Consider the following 23,465-nt stretch of genomic DNA (forward strand, 5'->3'; position numbering starts at 1 on the left):
TTCCAAATTTTCTTCTTCTTCCTCTTGTATCTAACCCCGTCCTTTTAAAAAAAAAAAAAAAGATTTCTTTTTATTTGAAACCCACTGCATTATGACACCAGCCCATCCTCTTTGTCTATTAAGTGCAGGAAGAACTTATTTGGAAGTTGTTCCTGCAGACCCATTGATCTGTGCTTTCTGCCTAGGCCGAGCAGATCTCGATCATTCTCTCACGGACATGGGCCCCAGTCACGTGGCCCAGGCAGGGTCAGGAACAGAACTGGCAGGTCCTTGCAAGTGCTGACCATCTCCCCACATGGCCTCTGTCCAAGCTCGCAGAAAGGAAAGGGAAAGGAGATGAGATGTTGGAGCTGCTACTACGGACATGACACGGAACAGCAAGCTGTACCGGAAAGTCACACCCTTCATGGTCCCACCAGCAAGGCAACAGACAGAAGGTGCAAGTTAGTTACAAAATGCAGTAACTAACAATGATGGGCCATCACAGGTCGTCACGTGGTCCCCATGGGGTCGCTTGTCTCAGTTCAGACTGGGTCCACAGGGACTTGCTGGTACGTGCTCTGCCAAGCTGAGGCGAGAACCCACTGGAGCCAGCATGGTTTTGAGCAACAAGCTCTTTGGCTCTTTGGCGATGAACAACAAAGAGCAGCATGCCTCTTAACCCGGGTCTTTGACAATTCACAGTCCATTCTGCCCCAACAGGAAGCCACGGTAAAGTGGCCGTTGACCGGAAGGACTGATGGGAGGGACATGTGTCTAAATGGATCATTCTGGGCTTCTGGAATTGTCTCTGGTGTGATTTTACCGCCTATGCAAAGATTGAATGCAATTACTTTTTAAAACTAGATCTTGGTGTTTCAGCTGGCTGATGTTGTGACTGGTTGTCACAAGTTGCCATGATAACAGACCAGGTAGCATCGTCACAGAGCCGCTGCTGGAAGCCATGACCCCAAGCACCTGACCTCCCCTGTGTGCAGGCTGGTTTTCTGCGTCAGTGCAACCAAATGATTGTCCAGAGCCTCTGTAGGGCCCGGCGGCGTGGCCTAGCGGATAAAGTCCTTGCCTTGAAAGCCCCGGGAATCCCATATGGACGCGGGTTCTAATCCCTCAGCTGCACTTCCCATCCAGCTCCCTGCTTGTGGCCTGGGAAAGCAGTCGAGGACGGCCCAAAGCTTTGGGACCCTGCACCCGTGTGGGAGAACCCGGAAGAGGTTCCTGGTTCCCGGCATCGGATCGGCACGCACCGGCCCGTTGCAGCTCACTTGGGGAGTGAAACATCGGATGGAAGATCTTCCTCTCTGTCTCTCCTCCTCTCTGTATATCCGGCTTTCCAATAATAATAAAATCTTTCAAAAAAAAAAAAAAAAAAGAACCTCTGTAGACACCAGAACCAGAGCCAGGCCATGAACGAGTGGGGTGATGGACCCAGGCTCAGCCACCTCTCTGTCCCCGCAGTGACAGCTTCCCAGCAGCCTCGCCTTCGGTCACTGGAGTCTAAGCGCCCAGGGGAGGCCAGCAGTCCATGGCAATGACCCTTTTCTGGAGTCTTCTCTCTGATGAACTGTCACTCGAGGCATAACCAAAGAGAGCACCTCCTGACTCCCAACTTCTCTCTCCGTCCTGGTGACAATGTCTTTCAGGGTGCGAATTCTTTTTTTTTTTAAGATTTATTTTTTAAGGTTTATTTATTTTTATTGGAAAGGCAGAGGGAAGGAGAGACAGAGAGAAAGTTCTTCCATCCACTGGTTCACTCCCCAAGCAGCTGCAATGGCCAGAGCTGAGCAGATCCAAAGCCAGGAGCCGGGAGCTTCTTCTGGGTCTCCCACATGAGTCCAGGGACCCAAGGCTTTGGGCCGTCCTCAACTGCTTTCCCAGGCCAAGGCAGGGAGCTGAAAGGGAAGTGGAGCAGCTTAGATTAGAACCTGCATCCATATGGGATCCCATGCATGCAAGGTGATGACTTTAGCCACTAGGCTACTGCACTGGACCCTATTTTGTAAAAATTTGTTTGAAACATGGAGAATTCTGTTTTAGACGGAGACATGAGGACTTGCTCCTAAAGGACATGCGCGCGTGCGCACACACACACACACACACATCCTCCATCTGTTGGTTCACTCCCCAAATGGCTGCAATGGCCAAGGCTGAGAGAAAAGCCTGGAACTCCCAGTATTCCAGGCAACTTGCGCCATCTTCCACTGCCTTCCCAGGCACACAGGCAAGGACCTGGATCAGAAGTGGAGCAGTGGGGATTCCAACTGGAGCTCATATGGGATGTGGGCATCCCAGGCAGTAGCTTAACCCACAGCGCCACCATGCCAGCCTCTCAAGTACACCAGCCTGGTCCTGGGCCAACGTCGTCGTCGCTCTCCTGAGATCCATTCTCTCTTCACACCCTGCTGGGTCTGGACTGCAACCCTCAGACTCACCCCCACCTAAAATGAATCAATTCCCCCCCCACACACCCAACAGCATCTTCCCAAGCTTGCTCAGCTTTGCTACTATCCCTCTTAACTAGGGTGGCTCTTCTTGGCCCCAATGGAATAACCCAGAAGCCACATGCTGCTCACTCGCGCTAGCCAGGCTTGCCCTGCGTCCTTAAAGTGTGGGTCACTTACCTTCTGTTGATTTGCCTGTCTCCGTTACTTTTCTGCCCCCTGACCTGAGGTGCCCACCAGGTCACAATGCCTGTGACTTTCTGCCTCTAGACTGACAGCTCTAAGGCTGGGGATCAGGAGCAGGGGGACCGGAAAAGGCGCCACCATCGCTGTGACTGAGGATGGGGGAGGTGAGCGGAGTCATCCGCAATTAGCCGATAATTAGCGCCGCTGACCCTTGGGGCTCATCAGCGCTCCTGGGGCCAGCCCCCAGCAATCAGCCAGGGCAGGTCGCAAGTGTCAGGCCCGGAATGAATAGGGCTCATCAGCAGCGCCGGAGCCAGGGAGCCAATCAGGGAAATTAATAGCAGCAGAGAGGGAGAGAAGGCGAGGGAGGGGGGCGCTGACAGACAGACCGACAGACAGACGCTTACAGATGCAGGGGAGAAGGGAGGGCAGAGAGGTGGCGTTGGGAACACGGAAGGAGGGGAGGGAGAGAGTCCATCAAAGGGGAAATGGGAATAGGAGCGAGGGCCGAAAGAGGGCAAGCTGCGAGTGGGAGGCAGGGGGAGCATGGGAGAGCTGGGCACAGGGGAGAGGCAGGTGCTGGTGAGTACCCGCACAGTGTGGCCACCTGAGGAAATCACCCACAGAGGCGAGAACCAGGGACCACGCAGGTCAGCGGCCCACGGGGTCGCGGAGGTCGGAGGGAGCCCCAAGGTCAGCAAAGGCGACAGCAGAGGACCCGAGGACAGGCAGGGTCGGGGAGCCAGCACCGGAGAAAAGGGGCCCCCAACACAGGGCCCCCCACCCCACCCCCGGGCCGCAGCGCCCCCTGCCGTCCCCGCCCAGCCGCCCTCCCGCCTGACGTGGCGGCTGAGGTGGTCGCCCCAAGCCCGCCACCTCGTCGGCTCCGGGAGCCGGGCTGCGCGCGTGGGGAGGACAGAAAGGCAGACCCAGGGTGTGGGGGGGGACAGCCCTTGAGGGTCCGACGACAGAAGGCCCCGCCGCCCGCACTCCCGGTGCGCCCCGTCCATGTCCGGGGCCGCCCGCGGGGATCCCGCTCGCTCTCCGAGCCGGGCCGAGCCCGGGCCCGGGTGGACTGAGTTAGGAGGAGGGCAGGCCGGGTGAGGCGAGGAGAGGAGGGCGTGTGTGTGTGAGAGGTAAGGGGGGCGACCGGCCCCCAGCAGCTGCCGCCGCCTTCTCGTGGGCCGCAAACTTTCACAAAGCGACGTGTCGGGCCTCATCAATCTCCATTAATAATAGTTGGTTGGGCCGCGGGGGGCGGGCGGTGGGTCCCGGGCCGACCGGCCGGCCGGGGCCGCTGGGAACCGGGTTCTGCCGAGGGAGCGGGAGCCGGGCGCGGCGGCGGCGGGCGGAGGGAGGAAGTGAAGCGTAATTTGAGGAAGATGGATGAGTCCGGAGGGCGACACCCCCAGCCCGCCCGCTCGCCCGCCCCCTCCCTCCTTAGGAGAGAGCGAGGAGAGAGCGCGGCGCCGGAGCCACACTGCGCCGAGCCCGCGCCCCGCCGCCACCTCGGCCCGGGGAGCCGGCGAGCGAGCCCTGCGTGTCCGCGCGGGGCGCACGGCTGCGCCCGGAGCGGAGCGCCCCGGGGCGGCCGCAGCTCCCCGGCGCCATGCAGAGAGCCGGAGGCGGCGGCGCCCCCGCAGCCAGCGGCGGGGGCGGCGGCGGGGGCCCCGGCACCGCCTTCTCCATCGACTCCCTCATCGGCCCGCCGCCGCCGCGCTCCGGCCACTTGCTCTACACCGGTTACCCCATGTTCATGCCCTACCGGCCGCTCGTGCTGCCGCAGGCGCTGGCCCCCGCGCCGCTGCCCGCCGGCCTGCCGCCCCTTGCCCCGCTCGCCTCCTTTGCCGGCCGCCTCACCAACACCTTCTGCGCGGGGCTGGGCCAGGCTGTGCCCTCGATGGTGGCGCTGACCACCGCGCTGCCCAGCTTCGCCGAACCGCCCGACGCCTTCTACGGGCCCCCGGAGCTCTCCGCTGCCGCCGCCGCCGCTGCAGCCGCCGCTGCCGCCGCCACTGCCTCCCGGAACAACCCCGACTCGGGCGCCCGGCGCCCGGAGGGCGCACTGGAAGCGGAGGAGCTGCTGCCGGCCCGGGAGAAAGTGGCAGAGGCCGCACCGCCCCCGCCTCCGCACTTCGCAGAGACTTTCCCAAGTCTGCCGGGTAAGTGCTGGGGCAGATCCGGGGCGCCGAGCGGGAGGCGCGTTCATCTGGAGATCCCAGACGGGAACCTGCTCGGAATCTGGCACTCGTCCGCTGGCAGCCCAGGAGTCCCGCACCGCCAGATCACGCGCGCGTGGGGTCTGCAGGGCCAGCTCCCGGCCCTCGGGGATCGGGGGAAGGGGCGATCCTGTTGAAACCTCGCCAAGACTTTAGCCTCCCAACCTCCCAGCCCTCAAACTGGCCGCCGGCTCCTTACCCCCTGCCCACTCCTAATTCCTTCATTTTCCTCCGCTACCAAGGAGGGCGGGTGCACGGTTGGGATTTCTGAGGGCACCTACTGACACCCTACGGTGAGGATTTGTGGGGGGCCGTTGTCAGCTCAGTTAGAAGGGGACCCAGCCTGGCTTCTGAGAACATTGTTTTGACCCCAAGTGAGTTGGATGGAAGCCTATACATGCCGGGTGGGGAATGGAGTGAAAGCGCATGCTGATAAGAGGTCACTTCTGAACTGGCAGATTTAGAACTAAGCCTTGACGAACCAGGTGGAAGCTGGGCTGATTTGGGCGTGGCCCAGAGACCTGGAATCAGGCGGGATGCAGCTGGAATGAGCTAAGAGAGCCTCTCTGAGCCACGGGTGCTGCGTGGGGCGTGCCCCCGGCTGAGGCAGGTGTGACACACCCAGCTCCGCTGGAAAGCAGGCGCCTCCAAGCCCTCCCAGCTCGGACAGCCGTTTCCTGAGCAGCAGAGCCAAGCGACCCGCAATGGAAAGCTTGCCCAACTGTAGGGGAGCCTGTTTCACAAGAACAGGGGCCCCAGTCTGGTGTGAGGCACCAAGGCTTCCTCTTCCTCAGCAGCGGGGTGAATCCGGCCGGCCAGGTGCAGGGACCCCGGAGGCTTTGGAGCTGACCCAATAGAGACCAGGAGGAAATGGCCTGAGTCCTTTTGTCCTTTGCCAGAAAAGACACATTTGTGACCAGAGGGTCTGGGCCCGCCCTGAGACTGTGCAGAACGGGGGTCACTCTCGCAGACCCCTGGGGTTCGGCCAGAACTGGATCCATCCTCCCTTTCCGCTTTAGCCTTGGGTGTTGTGACTGGCCTGGCGAAGTCGGCTGCTGTGCTCTGGTAGGGAGGACCGCACCTGGAGCAGCACCCCCCTCCCCGGGCAGTGGCTGGAAGATGGGAAGAGCTGTCCACGAGGGAGAGGGCCAGTGTGCCAGCGCAGAGGCTGACCTTGAGACCAAAAGGCCAGGAAGCTTTGCTGCAGGGTGGTGCTGAGTGCAAGACGGACGACGTGGAAAATCCGAGAGGTGACTTTGGAGGCTGTGGGATTTGGAGATACAAGCAGACACACCCAGGAAAGGGCTGAACATCTTGTCCTCCCCCTGGAGTCCCCTTAGTTCTCAGTTTGATTCTTGTGTATCATGAGGGCATTTTTGTGAAGCAAATAGAATATTGGCGATGAAAGCCGCAGTGCCAGAGAGGAGCAGAGGGCAAGGCAGGAGAGAAATGCCAGCCCCAGCAGGATAGAGGGAAGCCCCAAAGAATGAGCCATCCCGAGACCATCCGAAGGGAGCAGGGACACCTCTAGTGTGTGCTGAGTGACAAGTGGCCACTGTCAGTGGCCTGAGAGAGAGGTGTGAAGTCTGTCTGGAGAGTGTTGAGGGTGGAAGTACAGATGCTGGGGGACCAGGGAAAAGTTTCTGCACTTGGAGGAATTTTCTTGAAAGGTTTCTCAGTACTGGGAGTGATGAGAATCGAATGTATCTGGAGTGATGAAGAACATGTTGGAAGCAAAAAGAGCTTTGTGCTGTTCTTGGGATGCAGGTGTCTCTTGGCTTAGAGTGCAGGGAAGGAGAGCTAGCAGGCATGTCACCACCTGAGCTGGGAAGGCTCTGTAGCGGGCAGCCTGGCCTGAGTGCCCGGAGGAAGGCAGCGGTGGGAGCCTGTGTTTGCTGCTCAGTTCACTTGGCAAGGACTCTCCTGGCTCTCCCTCCCCAGGCCCCTGCCAGCCACATGCCCAGGCAGTCCCAGGGACGTTAGCTGTCAACATGCATCGGGGTGAGCTGCCACAGCCCGCACTGATCGTGCTGAGGAACACTCCTCCTTTGGGGGGAATCGGGTTTGGGCATTTGGAGTGGGAAAAGTTCTCTGCTGACAGTACTTCAATGGGAACCTCAACATTACAAGAGTGGAGAAAAAAAATCAGTCAGTAAAAAGACAGAGGAACTGCTCTTCTGGCGTGAGCAGGTGACATTGGTCTGAATTATTAATAGTAATTTACATTTGTCTAGTGTCTTAAAACTATTAACAGCTTCCAATAAAGGTTGTGGTGAAGATAGGCCACTTTGGAAAACGACAAGTAAAGCTCTTTTACAGGGAATTACAGGGACTTAATTTTTATAGAGTTTAGATAGCCTTCTCTATGAGAATTGATGAAGAAAGAACAGAACTAAATTTTGAGTTCTCTTACTCATAGAGATTGTGTTAGCAAATAGGAAGACCAGATTCTGAATTAGTGGGCTGGAAAGTACTGCGTGGTGGATTGCAGCGAATTGCAGGTTGCCATGAGGGGGCGCTGTGGAGCCAAGTGGCATGGGAGCAAGGAGGGGGGATGTTGGAGGGTAAGGCGGAGGTGAAAATAGCAATCCACAGAAAAACCCAGAGTGGTGCTAGCAACCAGAGGGCTGATGCAAGTCTTACGTCATTAAGAAGTTTTTATTAGCCACTTTACAAAGGCAAAAAGGAAAATTAACTTTAATGAAACATCTTCCAATTTATCCATTGAAATATTATCATTTCAATAGTAGGATCAATGTTTTTAGTAAGAGGTTTACTACTAAGTCTTTTAAAAGTCGATGTCTTTCTTTTTTTTTAATTTATTTTTATTGCAAAGTCAGATATACAGAGAGGAGGAGAGACAGAGAGGAAGAGCTTCCATACATTGATTTATTCCTCAAGCATCTGCAACGGCCGGAGCTGTGCTGATCTGAAGCTAGGAGCCAGGAGCCTCTTCTGGCTCTCCCACACAGATGCAAGGACCCAAGGCCTTGGGCCGTCCTCAACTGCCTTCCCAGGCCACAGGCAGGGAGCTGGATGGGAAGTGGGGCAGCCAGGATTAGAACCAGCGCCCATATGGAATCCCAGTGCATGCAAAATGAGGACTTTAGCCACTAGGCTACCCTGCTAGGCCCATGTCTTTCCTTTTTTAAAGATATATTTATTATTTGAAAGGCAGAGTTATAGAAAGAGAAGGGGGAGGGAGGGATGGGGAGAGAGAAAGAGATCTTCCCTCTGCTGATTCACTCTCCAAATGGCTGTAATGGCAGGAGCCAGGGGCTTCCTCCAGATCTCCCACACGGGTGCAGGAGTCCAAGAACCTGAGCCCTTCTCTGCTGCCTTTCCAGTATATTAGCAAAGAATGGGGTAGGCAGTAGAGCTGCTGGGACTCGAACCGGCGCCCAGTTGCAATGCTGGTACCACAGCTGACGCTTAGCTTGCCATATACAGCACCAACAACAAACCAGTGTGACACTCACAGTACATCTCAATTTGGGCTAGCCGTGTTTGGGGTGACTGGTGGTGGCCGTACTCAGCAGGGCGTCTAGAGAGCTGCAAGAACAGAGCCGAAAAGGCCGATGCAGTGGCATATCAGGTTAATTCTCTGCCTGCAGCATCAGCATCCTATGTGAGGGGTTGGTTCTAGGCCCTACAGTTCCACTTCCCCATCCAGCTCCCTGCTTATGGCCTGGAAAAGCAGCAGAGGATGGCCCAAGGCCTTGAGCCCTTGCACCCATGTGGGAGATCCAGAAGAAGCTCCTGACTCCCAGTTTCAGATTAGCTCAGCTTCAGCCATTGTGGCCATTTGGCGAGTGAACCAGCAGATGAAAGATCTCTCTCCGTCACTCCTTATCTCTCTGTAAAATTCTGCCTTTCCAATAGAAATGTAATAAATTAAACATTTTAAAAAGGCAGCATCCTGAGCAAGCACTGAGGCTGGTGGTGAGTCCAACCTGTGGTAGGGAAATTAGCCAGAAAGGACCAGTCATCCTGCCCCTGGCACAAGGTGGGCCCAGCGAGAGGTGGTGCAGGGCCGCCCCTCTGAGACCACGGTGAGGAGGAGGCTGTGTGCTGGCGGAGGAGGCACAGAGCTGGCTGGTTGGAGAAAAGGAGACCAGCTCAGGGGCTCCTGGAGCCAAGAGTGTGAGGTTTCCTGAAGGCAAACACTTCAGAATTGCAGGTGCTCCACACCCAGCAGGTAGGATAGTGCCCTGAGAAGAAGCACTTGCAGTGGGCACAGCAAGAGCGAGAAGGGGCTGGTGACTGGTGGTGATGGAGATGGTAGGAAAATGTGATAAGGCAGTGTAGTGTAAACACCATTTAAAACAAAACAACAACAACAAACAGGCAAAAAGATATGCTACTTTCTGAGCAGAAATTGGTGGCCATGGCACCAACCTAGGCAGGGAACCAGGAAACCTGGCTAGGAGCATTGGATCTGGTGCTGAGGGTTGTGGGCTAAACCTCTGGTTGGAGCTTGGGAGCATTCTAGGCCAGCATTAGTTATGGTTGCCAAGAGAGGATGTTTACTTATGAGAGGAAAGCAGGCAACGGTAATATGATGTGCCACCGGAGACTTCTGCTGTTAGAAACCAGTTTTTGGAGGAATGTAGAAACGGAGTATGATTCTCCAGAACTTTCAAAGAAGAGCCTACTGTGAGAGTGACAGACCCTGTGACATTTATAGAAAAGCAATGATCCGTCAGCTCAGTGTAACCGAGCAGGTGTCCTAGCATGGCAACACATGGCTTCAGGCCCAGCTGGGTCACTTTAGCAGGTCCTCTAGTTCAATTCGGACAAGAACATGTGTTGAGTGTCCAACGTGGACTTGGAATGTTTAAGACGCTGGCCCTCTGGCTCTCTGCTTAGGGCCTTGCACAGCAGAGGAGGGCCGGGGGAGGTGAGGCCATGGAGGAGGGCCGGGGGAGGTGAGGCCATGGAGGAGGGCCAGGGGAGGTGAGGCCATGGAGGAGGGCCGGGGGAGGTGAGGCCATGGAGGAGGGCCGGGGGAGATGAGGCCATGGAGGAGGGCCGGGGGAGGTGAGGCCATGGAGGAGGGCCGGGGGAGGTGAGGCCATGGAGGAGGGCCGGGGGAGGTGAGGCCGTGGCCCTTCTGTAGACTTCCGGTTCCGCGCCAGAAGTTGGAATTCAGACAACTTTTCACGCTCCTGTCAGTTCCATCAGCTGCAGTGTTTTAAACAAGGATCTGAGCTCTTCTCAGGTGATCGATGAGCTATGGGAGGGAAGAAAGTATTCATTTTTAAGAACTTAAACTTGATACTTCCTTTATGAGTGCCAGCTAAAATCATACTTTTAGCCATTCATGAGTTTTTCTGTTTGTCACTAATGGAAACCACCTATGTTTTTTTCTTTCTTTTTTTAACCTATGTTTTCAGATAAATTTATAACCGAAGAAGGGATAAATGTGATTCTATCACAAATTTAGTTTTGTGATTTCCTAACTGTATTTTCATACAGTTGGCTTCTAGTGTAATCCTGTGCAGTTTCTGTGTCACACCCGGAAGCACGGTTCCGAGAAACGATTCGAACGTCTTATCACGTGGTCCTGGCGAGCTGCTGGCACCAAAAAGACGAGGTGTCCCTGGTTGAGCAGTGAGCAGGACAGTTGGATTGAAAGACATGGTGAAGGTGACGCTGTGAGAGAGGGCAGAGAGAAGGGACCTGCAGTGGCCCACAAGGACACGGAGGGATGGGACAGGTGATCTGGCTGCTGGGCACACGCTGCCCATGCTGAGACCAGAGGAGAGTGCCAATCCCAGGAAGGGTGGTGGTGGTGGGGCACCCATTTTAATTGGAAAGCCGGAGGAGCAGAATATTCTGAGCAAAGTGTTTCGCAGTTAGATGTTACAAGACAAAGCTACAGGCAAGAACCTGCTCTGCAAGTCATATGGGAAAAAGATTTCACCGAAACCAGCTAGAATCAGGAAAGAGAAGGCAGAGGGGGAGTCATGGAGTGGGGATGCTAAGGAGACTGAGCAGAAATTGGTGCTACAGCCACACAGAAAAGGGCAGGAGACAAGCGGGGAATGCCCCGTGCTATGTGGAACAGTGGGCTGTGCAGCGGGGGCCAGGGCCCAGGACAAGGCTGGACCCATGTAGCCGAGAGGAGACTGGGGGAGTGGGCACTGGAAGAAAGCAGCTTGGAATGCTGTGGTGGGAGTATGCGGTGCTAGGACTAACTGGCAGACATGGTCAAGGGAGAAACAGGAGCAGCAAGTCAGGAGCCAAGAGCACAGAGCAGAAAAGGGCCCTGGGAGAGGCCCCTGGGGCACAGGAGGCTGGGCTAGGGCCGAAGAGGGGAAGATGGATTTGCCCCTGGGAGCAGCGGGAGGAGAAGCTAGGTAGGTGTCTGGAGGGAGAGCAGATGCCATCCCTGTCCTGGGAGTGAATGGAGGAAGAGCTGCGTGCCGGAGCAGGTGGGGACTGTCCTGTGAACCAGGCCACGTGCTGTGTGAGCTGCTCAGCTGTGGCCAAATCACCCCTGTCTGTCAAGCCTTCCTCAATCGGTGAGATCAGGGAGTGGGCTTAGACGATCTCTGAGGTCCTTTCTAGCACTGCAGCCTGTTGTACCTACATGGATCTCTCAGTTATTGAATTGCTTGTCTTTCGAAGGTACCCTGAGCCCAGGGCCTGGGGGAATCTCACTCCTTCCCCATAGTGGGTCGTTAAAGGTTGTGGAGGTAGAGGAGGGACTTGAGTGGGGGCTGTTTAAGCAGACCTCAGGCTGGGCTTTGGGGGGGCAGGTTTTGTGGTCCGGGATTGCGGGAGTCGCTCCTGAGGTGTGTGTGTGTGCACACCTGCTGTGTTCGGTGAGGGCAGCATTGGATGAAGCTGGTAGATTCTTGTCTAGGAGAAAAAGAGCAGGGACCGTGAGGGCCTCTGCCTGGCAAGCAGGGAGGTAGCAAGTGAGAGTGAAGTGGCACTGTGGGTCAGCCCCTGGCCTTCTGTGCTGTCCCTCCTGCTGATTCTGCATTCACGGCAGGACGACCTTAGAATCCAGTCCCAACATAACCATAAGCTGGGAGGCATGGCCAGGCCTTGTGTCTTTTGTGGTCCCTAGGAACCTCAGCAGCCCTATGAGGACAGGACCACTTACCTCCCAGGGCGAGGGCTGAAAGATGCTCAGGAAATGTTTGTCATCATCCTAGCACTGCCAGTAGGTAGGGTGCTGGGCTGAAGGGGATGGGCAAGAACACAACGCCACGCCCTCAGAACTGTTGGGAGGGCGACTGCAGGGGGGTACCAGGTGCTGCCCCTGCCAGGGGCCACTGCGCAGCTGCCCCTGCCTCTCCCTCCCAAGGCTTCCTGGAGCCTCCCTTCTGTGTCCCTGGGGTCCTGTTCCCCCCTTCTCCACTGGAAATCTACCCCCTCCTTCAGCAGAATTCCTGTTCCCTCATGACTGCTCTCAGGCTGATGTTCAGAGCAGAGCCACTAATTCAGTGAATTTCCTCTCAGGCGGACCAAGGAAATAAAAAAAATATATATATACAAATGAAGTGAAACTTGTGGGATTTTAGGTAGCTGGTGTTATCAGTAATTCCAGGTGATTTACAGCAATGATTTTGGAAGGGCAAGTTGCAGGAGTGAGGTAGAGACGCCGGCTCTTGCTGGGTTGGGTGGCATCCTCACTTCAACGCTGTCAAGTGTACCTGCTCGGAACCCCGGGCTGCTAATGACACCTGCTCAGCTCTGAGTGAAAATGTCAGGTTATGGATGCATGTCACTGCCCAGTACCCACGTCCGCCAGAAGCCTCTTTCAGGTCTCCCACGCGGATGCAGGATCCCAAAGCTGGATGGGAGTCAGGGCAAGGCAAGGACTTTAACCACTATGCTATCACACCAGGCCCAGTATTTTTTTTTTTTTTTATTTATTCGAAGGTCAGAGAGATGGAAAGAGAAGCAAAGAAAGATGTGGCCACTTCAAGTGGTATCTTACTCATTCCACCAAATGCCCATTCCAGCTGTGCACCTTGGTAATCCCAGGCTGAGATCCCAGTGGATTCGACCACCTATAACAACAAAGATGTCAGATAATTCGCTTTGGTCATGGTCTCAAGAACACGGAACATTGCAGTTGACCGGACCGGAGCTACACTGCTACCCTTGGTCAGGAAGATGCCCCAGAAGAGGGGAGAAGCAGAACCCTGAAGAAGAATGTTACTGTTCACAAAAACAAACAAACAAAAAACAACCAAAAAAAAAAAAAAAAAACAGTGGTGAGTGAGTGAGCAGACAAAAGCACCCACTGGAAAGTCCACCAGGAGAAGCACCTCTGGCAGTGCCATGGAGGAGCAGGGAAGGAAGGACCCGCTGTGCACCGGCTGCAGGGCACAGGCAGGTGGGCAGGCTCCCGGGAGGGTGGCACTGAGGAAGGCGGAGTTAGTGGGAAAGTGCCCCTCACCCAGGCAAAACCTGCCAACCAGAGAAAACTGGTCTCAGAACAAAACCACTCCCTTGTTTGGCCACATTATTTTTAAAGCTAGAAAGGTGCATTTTTAAGATAAAAGGATTCAGCCTACATCCTAAAGACAAATGGGAGGAAGACCAATGGGAGAAAGAGCCCATTCAGGGGCAGGTGAGGTTGGTTGCGTGGGCCTCTCCCACGGACCTGACAAGCACCCTCACAGAGGATGTTGAAGGGGGAGATTAATTAACAACACAGTTGTAGCTAGAGTTCTATGGTGCACACTGAGAGGGTCGGATAAGAAGCTTGTTTACCTAATGAGGCATCTAAGAAGGCTTTGCTTTCAGTGGGAGGGAAGGACAAGATATTTTACCAGAAAGGGTGAAGAGAGCATTACCTGGAGGAGGCTTAGCCGACCAAGATTCTGACAGGTGCTTGGTTCCCAGGAGTGGGACTCACAAAAACCATGGAATCTTCTGGAAAGCCTGTTTCATTTGTCACCTGCAAATAAGGCTTCTAGCTCTGGTGTCACACTAATGGCCGCTCTGCTGTGCTCCACGGAGTGGCTGGAGATGAACTATGACAATAAACATGGGGGAAAAAGAAAACAATAAACATGGGGAAACATGGGAAGCACTTGGAGAAGTTAAGGGGGCCACAAGGGTGCTTGCTGGCTGTGGCAGGAAACTGCCCTGAATGTGGGGGGAAGCCAGGAGGGGCTCTGAGGGCCGTGGCATAGAGAACATTGTACCAGAGTGAGTGCAGGATGAGAAGAGTAGAGAGAGACCGTGAACATGAATGTTCCTTATTGCACCTAAAATGATGGGGAAAGTGGCAGCTAAACAGAAGCTCGCGATGAACAGGGCTGAGGGAAAAAACAAAGGGAAAGTGACTGGCTGTCTTAAGCGACGGGACAGCGGATGTCCCCACAGCAGTGAGGGCCAGTGGCTAGCCTTTGAGGAATGGCCCCCATGTGTGACCCCACCCAAACTGGAACTGGATGCAGACAGCAGACTAGCTAATCCTGGGAAGCAGGCAGCGAGTCAGGGAGATGCATTAGACTGGGCCGGGCAGGAGAGCCATTGGGAGAGTGTGGGGGCAGCTGTTTTCAAAGCGCCTTCTCTTTTGCAAATAACCATGTCGGCTAGTTTTCTGTGAGCTACAGCTGAGGGTGGGGGCTGGCCCTGGGGATGGGCAGTGCACCTGTAGCTGGGAGTTTGAGGCACTCCTCCATCCTGGGGGGAGGTCTGTGCCACCTCCTCCCATCACAAGACCATCATGTAGACCCTACAGGTATGTGTGCCTTCACCAGGAGAGGCCCCCCTGGGACATTGCTGACTCTCCATCTCTCTCCATACCTGTCCTAACACCTGGCCCCTGGTTTCCTCCCCGCGTGTGGAACTGCTGCTGTGTGCAGGGAATCCTGCAGCCCGAGTGCTGCCCTCAGCACAGGCGCAACCTGTCGCCATGGCTTGGTCCACACGATTGCTGGTTATTAGGGTAAGAACTTCGGCCAGGAGAATCCCCTCACCCTCAAACTCTGGATCTTCTCTGATACGCAGTCTGGCCCACAGACATGGCTTCCTGGCTAGACTTCTCACAGGCTCAAGTTTCACTTTGCTGAAAGCAGCCACATCAGAATCATTCTTTGCCATGTAAACATCTCCATGAAGTTTCATTTGCTTGGCCAGATCTTTTTTTCTTTTTTTCAAAGTCAGATATAGAGACAGAGAGGAAAATTATCCATCTGATGATTCATTCCCCAAGTTTCCGCAACTAAGCGGATTCGAAGCCAGGAGCCTCTTCCAGGTCTCCCATGTGGCTGCAGGGTCCCAAGGCGTTGGGCCATCTGTCACTGCTTTCCTAGGCCACAAGCAGGGAGCTAGATGGGAAGTGGAGCTGCTGAGATTAGAACCAGCACCCATATGGGATCCCTGCATATTCAAGGCAAGGACTTTTAGCGGCTAGGTTACCGCGCCGGCCCAGTCAGATCAACCCATGATAGCCTCGGCAGCTGGAAATTTACAGATAGCAAGTCTATGAAGTCTGATCATTCTAAATCTAAATTTTGCAAATAGAAATTTACAAAAGATTGATTTGCCTGTTCTGTCAGTTTTCAGTCCAAGATGAAGGTTTATGTGCCGTTTGGGGGTTTTGTTTGGCTATATATATTTTTTTTTACCATTGATATTCTAAGATTAAGGAACCTCGTTTGCATCTTTGACTCATGAAGACAGTGAGCGATTTAGGGGCAAGTGTGAGGCGCACCTCCTGGCGGCCCAGGTCCTCTGCCTGTGTTCGCAGCCTGGGCGTGGGGTAAGGCTGAGAGCAGGTGGCAGGGCCAGCGTGTACAGCTTTGCTCCAGATGCATGAGCACTGCCAGGCTCCTGGGTTGCCTTTCTGCTCTCTCTCCCTCCTCAGCGATTCAGCCCTTTTCTTCTCTCCACTCATTCTCCTGCTACTGCTTCACCTCACTTCACTCCCACTGCAATTCCTTTCCTCCTGCTCTGGTCTCTCCTTTTCTCTCTCACCCCGTGTCCCTCACTCACTCGCCTGGACACTCTCCTCTGAGGCCAGCCACGGTTGTGGCTGTTTCTTCTAGTGCCCCACCCCCAGCTGGCTCTGAGAGAGAGGCTTATCGGAGTCCTCAATGTCAAGATCAAAAAAGGCTCAGAGAGGAGCTCTTCCCCCAGGCCACCCAGCATCCCAGTGGGCTGGAGTCGGAAGAGAGGCTGGGAACCCACACCCCTCACCCACGCGGCTGTAACAGCTGCACGGGGCGTGGGCTGGCTGCGATGGCCCTGACTGGAGGCAGCGGGATGGATGACAGGGTCTCAGGAGGGCCCTGCCACAGTGAGGAAGCTGGGCACTCATCTCAATCACCATCAACTTAGATTTATGGGACACCCTTGGGTGCTGGGAGCTGTACTAAACGATGGCATCCTTCAAGCCTCAGCTCCAGTCTCCGCCTTCTTAGCACTGCTTACAATACTGTAAGATTGTGCTGTTTTACAACCTTTTGGTGTTTATTTTACTTGAAAGGCAGAGTTACAGAGAGGTATAACGATAAACACAGGGACAGAATCTTCCATCTGCTGATTCGCTGCCCAGATGGTCAGCACAGCCAGAGTTGACCAGTCCCTTACTCCAACCCATGGTTTAAACACTGGTGCGATGGCTCAATGGTTAAATCCTCCACCTTGCATGTGCCGGGATGCCATATGGGTGCTGGTTCATAGGTCAGCCGCTCCACTTCCTAGCTGCCCTACTTCCCATCCAGCTCCCTGCTTGTGGCCTGGGAAAGCAATCAAGGACGGCCCAAAGCCTTGGGACCCTGCACCCATGTGGAAGACCTGTAAGAAGCTCCTGGCTCCTCGCTTCAGATTGGGGAGTGAACCAGTGGATAAAAGATCTTTCTCTGTCTTTCCTTCACTGCAAATCTGCCTTTCCAATAAAAATAAATAAATCTTAAAAAAAAATTGAAGTTAGAGGATTTGGTAATGCAGGGTCCTGCCAGCCCATGTGAGATACTGAGCTCCAGGGGCAGTGGGTAAGACTGTATCCACAGGGTGGGGCTGTCTCATGGTGCAGAGAACCAGCTCGGGAGCTGGAAAGGGGTGCAGGGAGAGCAGCACACCATGGCTGGGAATGGGTTCTTTTACTTAGTCAACAGAGGCCTACTGCAGGCCCACTCTGAAGACCCCACAGCAACTGCACTGTCTCTCTAGTCCGTGTCTTCATGAGCCTGTGTTCCAGGATGCAGTAGCAGTCCAGAGAGCGGATGGATCTAGCTGGCCGTGTGGGCTGTGGCAGCCAGCTGGAGATGGGAAAGAGAAAGCCCTGGAGGTTTAAAGATTGAGTTATTTTTATAGGCAGGTACTACTGCAACACAGAGAAAATGAGAGAGAGAGAGGTAAGGGGAGAGGTCTTCTACCCACTGGTTCACTCCTCAGGTGGACTCAAAAGCCAGCCTCTGAAGCCAGGAGATTTCTCTGAATCGTCCATATGGGTGCAGGGGCCTAAGGCGTTGGGCCATCCACCACTGCTTTCCCAGACATAAGCTGGGATCTGGATCAGAAATGGAGCAGCCAGGCCCGGAGTTAGAGTGTCGTGGTTAAAGTCCTCGCCTTGCATGCCCAGGATCCCATATGGGCACCGGTTTGTGTCCCGGCTGCTCTGCTTCCCATCCAGCTCCCTACTTGTGTCCTGGGAAAGCAGTCAAGGACGGCCCAAAGCTTTGGGATCCTGCACCCACGTGGGAGACCAGGTAGAATCTCCTGGTTCCTGGCTCCTGGCTTTGGATTGGCTCAGCTCGTCGTTGCAGCTGCTTGGGGAGTGAATCATCAAACAGAAGATCTTCCTCTCTGTCTCTCCTCCTCTCTGTGTATCTGACTTTCCAATAAGAATAAATAAATCTTAAAAAAAAAAAAAAAAAAGAAATGGAGCCGCCAAGACTCGAACCAGCATCCATATGGGAAGCCAGTGCTGCAGGAGGTTTTGCTCTTATGAAATGACCAGAAAGATCTGACAGAGGTGAAGGAGGTTGAGAATGAGATGGAGGTGAAGAACCTGGTGGTCCACAGGGAGGGGAGGAGAGTGGGCAGAAGGGAGCAGTGAGATGATGCCCCGAGCCAGCTCATAGACGGTGGGACGTAGGATAGCTGGGAGCAAGGACTGCGGCTGTGGGTTTCCTCGAAGGGCAGTGGTGCTGGCAGAACCTGCCAAGGGACACATGTGGGCAGGGAGTGAGGCATTCTTAAGGCTTGGTTTGAACTCAGGGTTGGTGGAGCTCCCTTTGAGTGAGGAAGAGCTAGTTGGGGGTCGGGGAGAGCAAGAATTTGGTTTGGGGTGCATGACGTTTGAGTTGTGGGGAAGTAGAGCATAGAGTGCGGAAGGGCCCAGATTGGAATGAAGTGGGGAGAGCCAGGGATGCAAATCTTGCAGAAAACAAAGTGGATTTGGGTGGGGTATGAGAGTGAGTCCCAGGAGCATGTGGTGTGTGGGTGGTTGGCATTCCCAGACAGGACAGGATGGGGAAGGGGGATGCTGATCTCTAAGAAGGTGCCATTGTGGCTCTCTGTGCAAAGCAGCAGGTGCACACTGCAGCAGTGAGCGTGAGGGGTTGATGGGGGCTGCGGGCAGGTGGGAGAGGCCTAGGAAAGCATTGGAGAATTGGAGATCTGCCACACACACACACACACACACACACACACTCAGCCCCCCCCTCCTCAGGAAGGGTTTGCTCCCTGAACTTGCTTTACTTTCAGTTGCATCCTCAACCCCCAGGGTGCTCGGGGGTGCACCTGTCGGGTGAGGGTAGCTGCAGACAGAGTCTCCCACCTGTGCCTGGTGAGCCTGCTTGGGAAGGAGCCCGACTGCTTAGTCCTCCCACTACCTGTGGTCTTCCGGTCTCTTTCCTGGGTCAGTACTTAACTATTTCATGGCTTTTTGGTCCTTTGAGGCAGAGAACAAGGGAGTTTGGAAAAACTCAAATACTGAAAACATTTATGATGCATTGTTTGTAATTCCGATGGAAACATCCGTGAACAAGCAGATTAAGATCAATGGTTGAATTCATTTTTAGAATTATGTATGGATTAAAATGTTTATGTGCCTGTGATTACAAATAATCAGTAATCTACTAAATGAGGTGTTTTTTTTCCCCCATTTCCTATTCTGCATTTCCCCTTGTTGCATTTCCACTTCCTCCTCCTCCTCCATTTCCTCCAGTCCTCCCAGCAGATAACAGCAACTCGGGCCCCTCGGGATGCCAAACTTGGGCAGAACGCAGCTGCTTGGGCTGCTCAGGCAACCTTGGTCGGGAGGCAGATGACATCATTTTAACAGTGAAGGCAGAGGACTGGAAGGGGAGGGAGGACTTCAGGAACCCCGGGGACACATCTGGCCAGATGCACAGGGTGTGGCCGGGAACCCCTGTCCTCCCTGGGTGGTCACAGAACTGGGGAGGGGGCTGGTGAAGAAAGCTCCAGTTCCTGGGTCCTTGGAAAACATTTCTGGGGTCCAGATTTGGGGAGGGAGTAGATGGGTTGGACCCAATGGGTTGAACCCAACAGTCGCCTCTAGACATGCGACTCTGACTCCTGGACTGCTGGGGCCTCTTAACCCAGGTCAGGAAGTGGTTCTCGGCCCCGCCCTCCCCAAGGGGGGCTCTGGAAGTGTCTGAGCCAGCTGGCTCCAGGCATCATCTTGAGACCTGAGACCACAGCCTCAGGTCTTGGAGAAAGCTGGGGAGGTGGCAGATGGGGGAAGAGAGGAGGTGGTGGGGAAATGGAGGGGTCCTCGCCTGTGTGCTTCCTGTCTCCCCTACTTCTACTTAGTGAAATCTGTGCCAGTTAATACCTTTCTTCCCATTTCTTTGTCTCCCTTAAACCTGTCCCCATCACACCCCGTTTCTGTCTCCTCTCCCCGCCCCCCATGCCCATCACCTCTCCCTCCCTGGCCATGGCTCCTTGTGCCTTCCGCCCTTTCTCCCCGTCACAGCGGAGGGAAAGGTGTACAGCTCGGACGAGGAGAAGCTGGAGGCCCCGGCAGGAGACCCAGCTGGCAGTGATCAGGAGGAAGAGGGCTCAGGCGGTGACAGTGAGGACGACGCTTTCCTGGACACTTCCGCAGGGGGACCGGGGGCTCTTCTGGGACCTAAACCAAAGCTGAAGGGCAGCTTGGGGACTGGAGCCGAGGAGGCGACCCCAGTAGCAACAGGGGTCACAGCTCCCGGAGGCAAGAGCCGGCGGCGGCGCACAGCATTTACCAGCGAGCAGCTGTTGGAATTGGAAAAGGAATTTCACTGCAAAAAGTACCTGAGCCTGACCGAGCGCTCCCAGATTGCCCACGCCCTCAAGCTCAGCGAGGTGCAGGTCAAGATCTGGTTTCAGAATCGCAGGGCCAAGTGGAAGCGCATCAAGGCTGGCAATGTGAGCAGCCGCTCCGGGGAACCCGTGCGGAACCCCAAGATAGTCGTGCCCATTCCCGTGCACGTCAACAGGTTTGCTGTGCGAAGCCAGCACCAGCAGATGGAGCAGGGTGCCCGGCCTTGATGGCTCCAAGGACTTGGGAAAGCTGCACAGCCCTGCTGGGAGAACCCTGTTCCGGACACCTTGAGGACCAGGGGGCCATAGTGCATTGGGAATTCTGGTTCTGTTCGCCAGGGAGCCCCTGCGGACCAGGGTGGGCTGTAGGACCCCTGGGACCAGAAAGAGGAACCCAGTGTGGCCCCTGGCCAAGTGGATCGCAGCTCTTATTTATTTTGTGTAAAGTTTGTACATATGGAGCCATGCCTCTGCATCCAAGAGAGGGACTGGGAAGCTGTTTCTTTGGTCCCCAGCCAGAAACCCTTGCATCCTTCTACTGTGGGGTGGGGCACACTCTATAGCATCAGGATGGGCAGAAATGAGATGGAACGGTGGTGTCATGCCCCAGGCAGCCCTCCATGCCCTCATCATGTAAACTACCTCCACACTCCGCTCTCTCCTCCCACCCCTGTAGCTCCCACTGCAGTCCAGCCACTTGGCGCTCCCTCTCCCCTTCTCACATGCAAGCTCCTCCCATTTCAGCATCCTTCTCTTGGGAAGGGTGGACAGGCTCTGGGGATGCAGGTTCGCTGCCCTCTGGGTTTAGTAGGGAGATGGAACACCTGACCCTGACCTAGCTGGGGCATGTCCAGACCATCTAGAGGGGTCTTGCTGGTTAGTATCCCCTTGCGCTCATGGGTAAGTTGTGTCTACACACAGGGCACAGCATTTTCAGTGCCTCTCCACCCTGTGGTACTCCAGACGCCAGGGCTCAGGGGTACAGGGGGAAGGATCATCTTCAAGTTTCTGTTCCTAACAGCTCACACTGTGTCGGGAGTGTGGGATGCCATCGCCTTGTCTGTTTCCAGACAGCACAAACAGTGGCAAGGGGTCACTGCTGAGCAGCTGGGACAGGAGTGAACATGTGACAGATTGGAAAGGGAATGTACTGTGAAGGGAGCCATGGGGGTGGCAGTCAGAGGCTTTGGAGCTTTGGGGTTTGGGTACATGTCAACCCCAGGAGCTGAAGTTGGCTGCCTCTGGAGTGAGCCTGCTGCCTGAGGAGGCAGGTTGAGCTGGGCCACTCTGCAAGAGGAGCCGGGGGGCTCAGGTCAGGGAGAGGAGGGTGCATACTGGGGATAAAGCCCGGCCAACATCCTACTGTCCTTAGAGACCAACTGCTGGCTGCCCCCACTCATGTCACTCACTCTAGCTGGTGCCGAGGCCCACACATGAGCCCTGGATGACCCTCTCTCACCCAGCCGCTGGGGGCAGCCTGGCACTGTGACTGGTCACCCAGAGATGTTGCACTTCTCCAGCCAGGATGAACATATCCGGGGCAGGTCCTCTCCATCCTTTGGCAGAATTTCAGCAGGGTTTGAGAACAAGGCTGAAAAAACTACGCAACCCAGACCAGCTCTACCCCAGGTCTGGTGTCGATCAGGGCTAAGGCTCTCTGATACCCCAGACCTCACCACGTGGAATGCATGAGGCTGCAATCTCTGGCAGGGCTGGCATTCAGTGGTGCTGCGGGCACCTCGCTGGTGCTGTACACACTCCATGGCCCTCTGGGGTGGAGGGAGAGTGAGCGACACACGGAAGAGCTACAGGCTCAGCCTGTATCCCAGCCCTGCCCACGGTCTGTCCGGCCTTGGCCTAAGCGTACCATCACTGGGCATCCTGGAGGGACTCACTGCTACCGTTTTCCAACCCCACAACCCAGTCCTGCCCCTGCCCCCATGATGCTCTTGCCTATGGAAGGCTCGTTTTTTACCAGTCTTGCAGCAGGGGCTATGGACCAGGAAATAAAGTCTGGTTTCCTCTGTGAATGGTGTTACTGGATTCTTTACTTCCACATGGGCAGGTGTCCATGCACACGGCACCAGTTCCTGCACCCACCTCCTCAAGGCATTTCAGCCAACAAGGGCCACCAAGCAAGGTGGTTCCTGGCAGGGGCCGGCAGCAGACTCTCAGCCAGCCAGGACCCACACCTGCCACCTCTCATCCTTCAAGATGAGAATAGCTAAGGGATACAGAGAGGAGGAAAAATGGGGTCTCTCAACCCTGCCCCAGCTGGGCTCAGTCAGATGCTGGTGGGGGGTGGAGCTGGCTGTTGGCCACCAGTGACCCACCTTCCCTGCTTCCCCACAAGCAAAGCCCAGGCATAGGCCTAGCTCCACGGTGACACAGCTACCCAGAGTCCTGGCCAGACAACGGGGCTGGCCGCTGACTCCTCCCACACACATGCGCCTGGCCATGTGGCTCAGCACCTGGATCTGAGGTGAAGGAGGTGAGGTGGGGTGGGGGAACAGTGCCGCCTCCTCTCGGCAGGTGCCCCATGCTGTGTGCTGCCACCACACCCATGGCAAGGGCAAGTCTGCGAGAATTCGCCTGGAATGGGGTGGCAGGGGTGGTCTTTAGGAAGACTGCCTGCCCAGAACCCCAGAACTGAGCAGGATTGAGGTGTCAGGAGAGCAGAGGTGATGGAAAAGCAGGGAGTCAGCATAGGCCACGTGGCTGCACACGCAGTCTTGTTTATTGGCTCATCAAACACGCACACCGAGTATGTACACAGACATAAATATTCCAATGTACAAATGTTACATGGGACTTGCAGGCCGTGCCCAGTCTGTGCCCTGTCCTGTCACGTGGGAGGATAAAGGCTGGCGGGGGGCTGGCACTGGGAGGCCGGGATCTGCAGGAGGGAGAGGTCCTGCTCCCCTCTCCTCACAGGCACCTCCAAGGGGTCCTGGCCCTCCTCAGCATGTGTTCCCCTTCTCTGCCGCTGCTCAAACCGCAGACCTCCCTGCGGGTCCCTGGACTCTGGCCAGTTCCTCTGCTCCGTCGCTGCGCAAACCTTGCTGCTTCACCTCCGGCCCCCCTGGCCTCCTGCCTGCGCCTCAGAGGAGGCTGGGGCTTCGATGCAGCTCAGCGGAAGGGCTGGGGCCGTTGGCCGGCTCTCTGCCCGGGGCGGGGGCCAAGCCGCAGCCCTCCCCAGGGCAGCCATGCTGGGTGAGGATGTCCGCACACTCCTGGCTGCCAGCCCGCCGGGCGTAGGCCAGTGGGGTGAGACCCCGGGCGTCTCGGCTCCTCACGTCCACCCCGTACTGCGGGAGAGAGCACAGGTTGGCAGTTGGAACCATGTGAGTGGAGTGGGACGGAGCAGGGT

At 55.6% G+C, this 23,465-nt stretch overlaps 2 protein-coding genes across 10 annotated transcripts in view; one reads left to right on the forward strand and one right to left on the reverse strand.

Annotated features, from left to right (window-relative positions):
* Window positions 1-4,112: 4,112 nt before the first annotated feature.
* GBX1 (gastrulation brain homeobox 1) lies at window positions 4,113-20,907 on the forward strand. Of its 2 annotated transcripts, XM_058654899.1 has the most exons (3): window positions 4,113-4,786; window positions 18,999-19,085; window positions 19,770-20,907. In XM_058654899.1, exons 1-3 carry the CDS (start codon window positions 4,234-4,236, stop codon window positions 20,321-20,323), a joined length of 1,194 nt encoding a protein of 397 aa, XP_058510882.1. In that variant the 5' UTR covers window positions 4,113-4,233; the 3' UTR covers window positions 20,324-20,907. The 2 variants fall into 2 exon arrangements, with proteins under 2 accessions (XP_058510882.1, XP_004594470.1); XM_004594413.2 differs by lacking the exon at window positions 18,999-19,085 and having other exon boundaries at window positions 4,145-4,786.
* A 1,887-nt stretch (window positions 20,908-22,794) lies between these two features.
* AGAP3 (ArfGAP with GTPase domain, ankyrin repeat and PH domain 3) overlaps window positions 22,795-23,465 on the reverse strand; it is a 51,997-nt gene continuing 51,326 nt past the window's right edge. For all 8 annotated transcript variants that reach the window (XM_036497299.2, XM_036497297.2, XM_058681342.1 and 5 more), the window contains one exon: window positions 22,795-23,403. In XM_036497299.2, coding sequence (XP_036353192.2) covers window positions 23,197-23,403 — 207 coding nt within the window. In that variant the 3' untranslated portion in view covers window positions 22,795-23,196. The remainder of the gene's footprint in view (window positions 23,404-23,465) is intronic.

The sequence above is a fragment of the Ochotona princeps genome, chromosome 25, assembly GCF_030435755.1.
Source record: "Ochotona princeps isolate mOchPri1 chromosome 25, mOchPri1.hap1, whole genome shotgun sequence".
NCBI classification, from domain to species: domain Eukaryota; kingdom Metazoa; phylum Chordata; class Mammalia; order Lagomorpha; family Ochotonidae; genus Ochotona; species Ochotona princeps.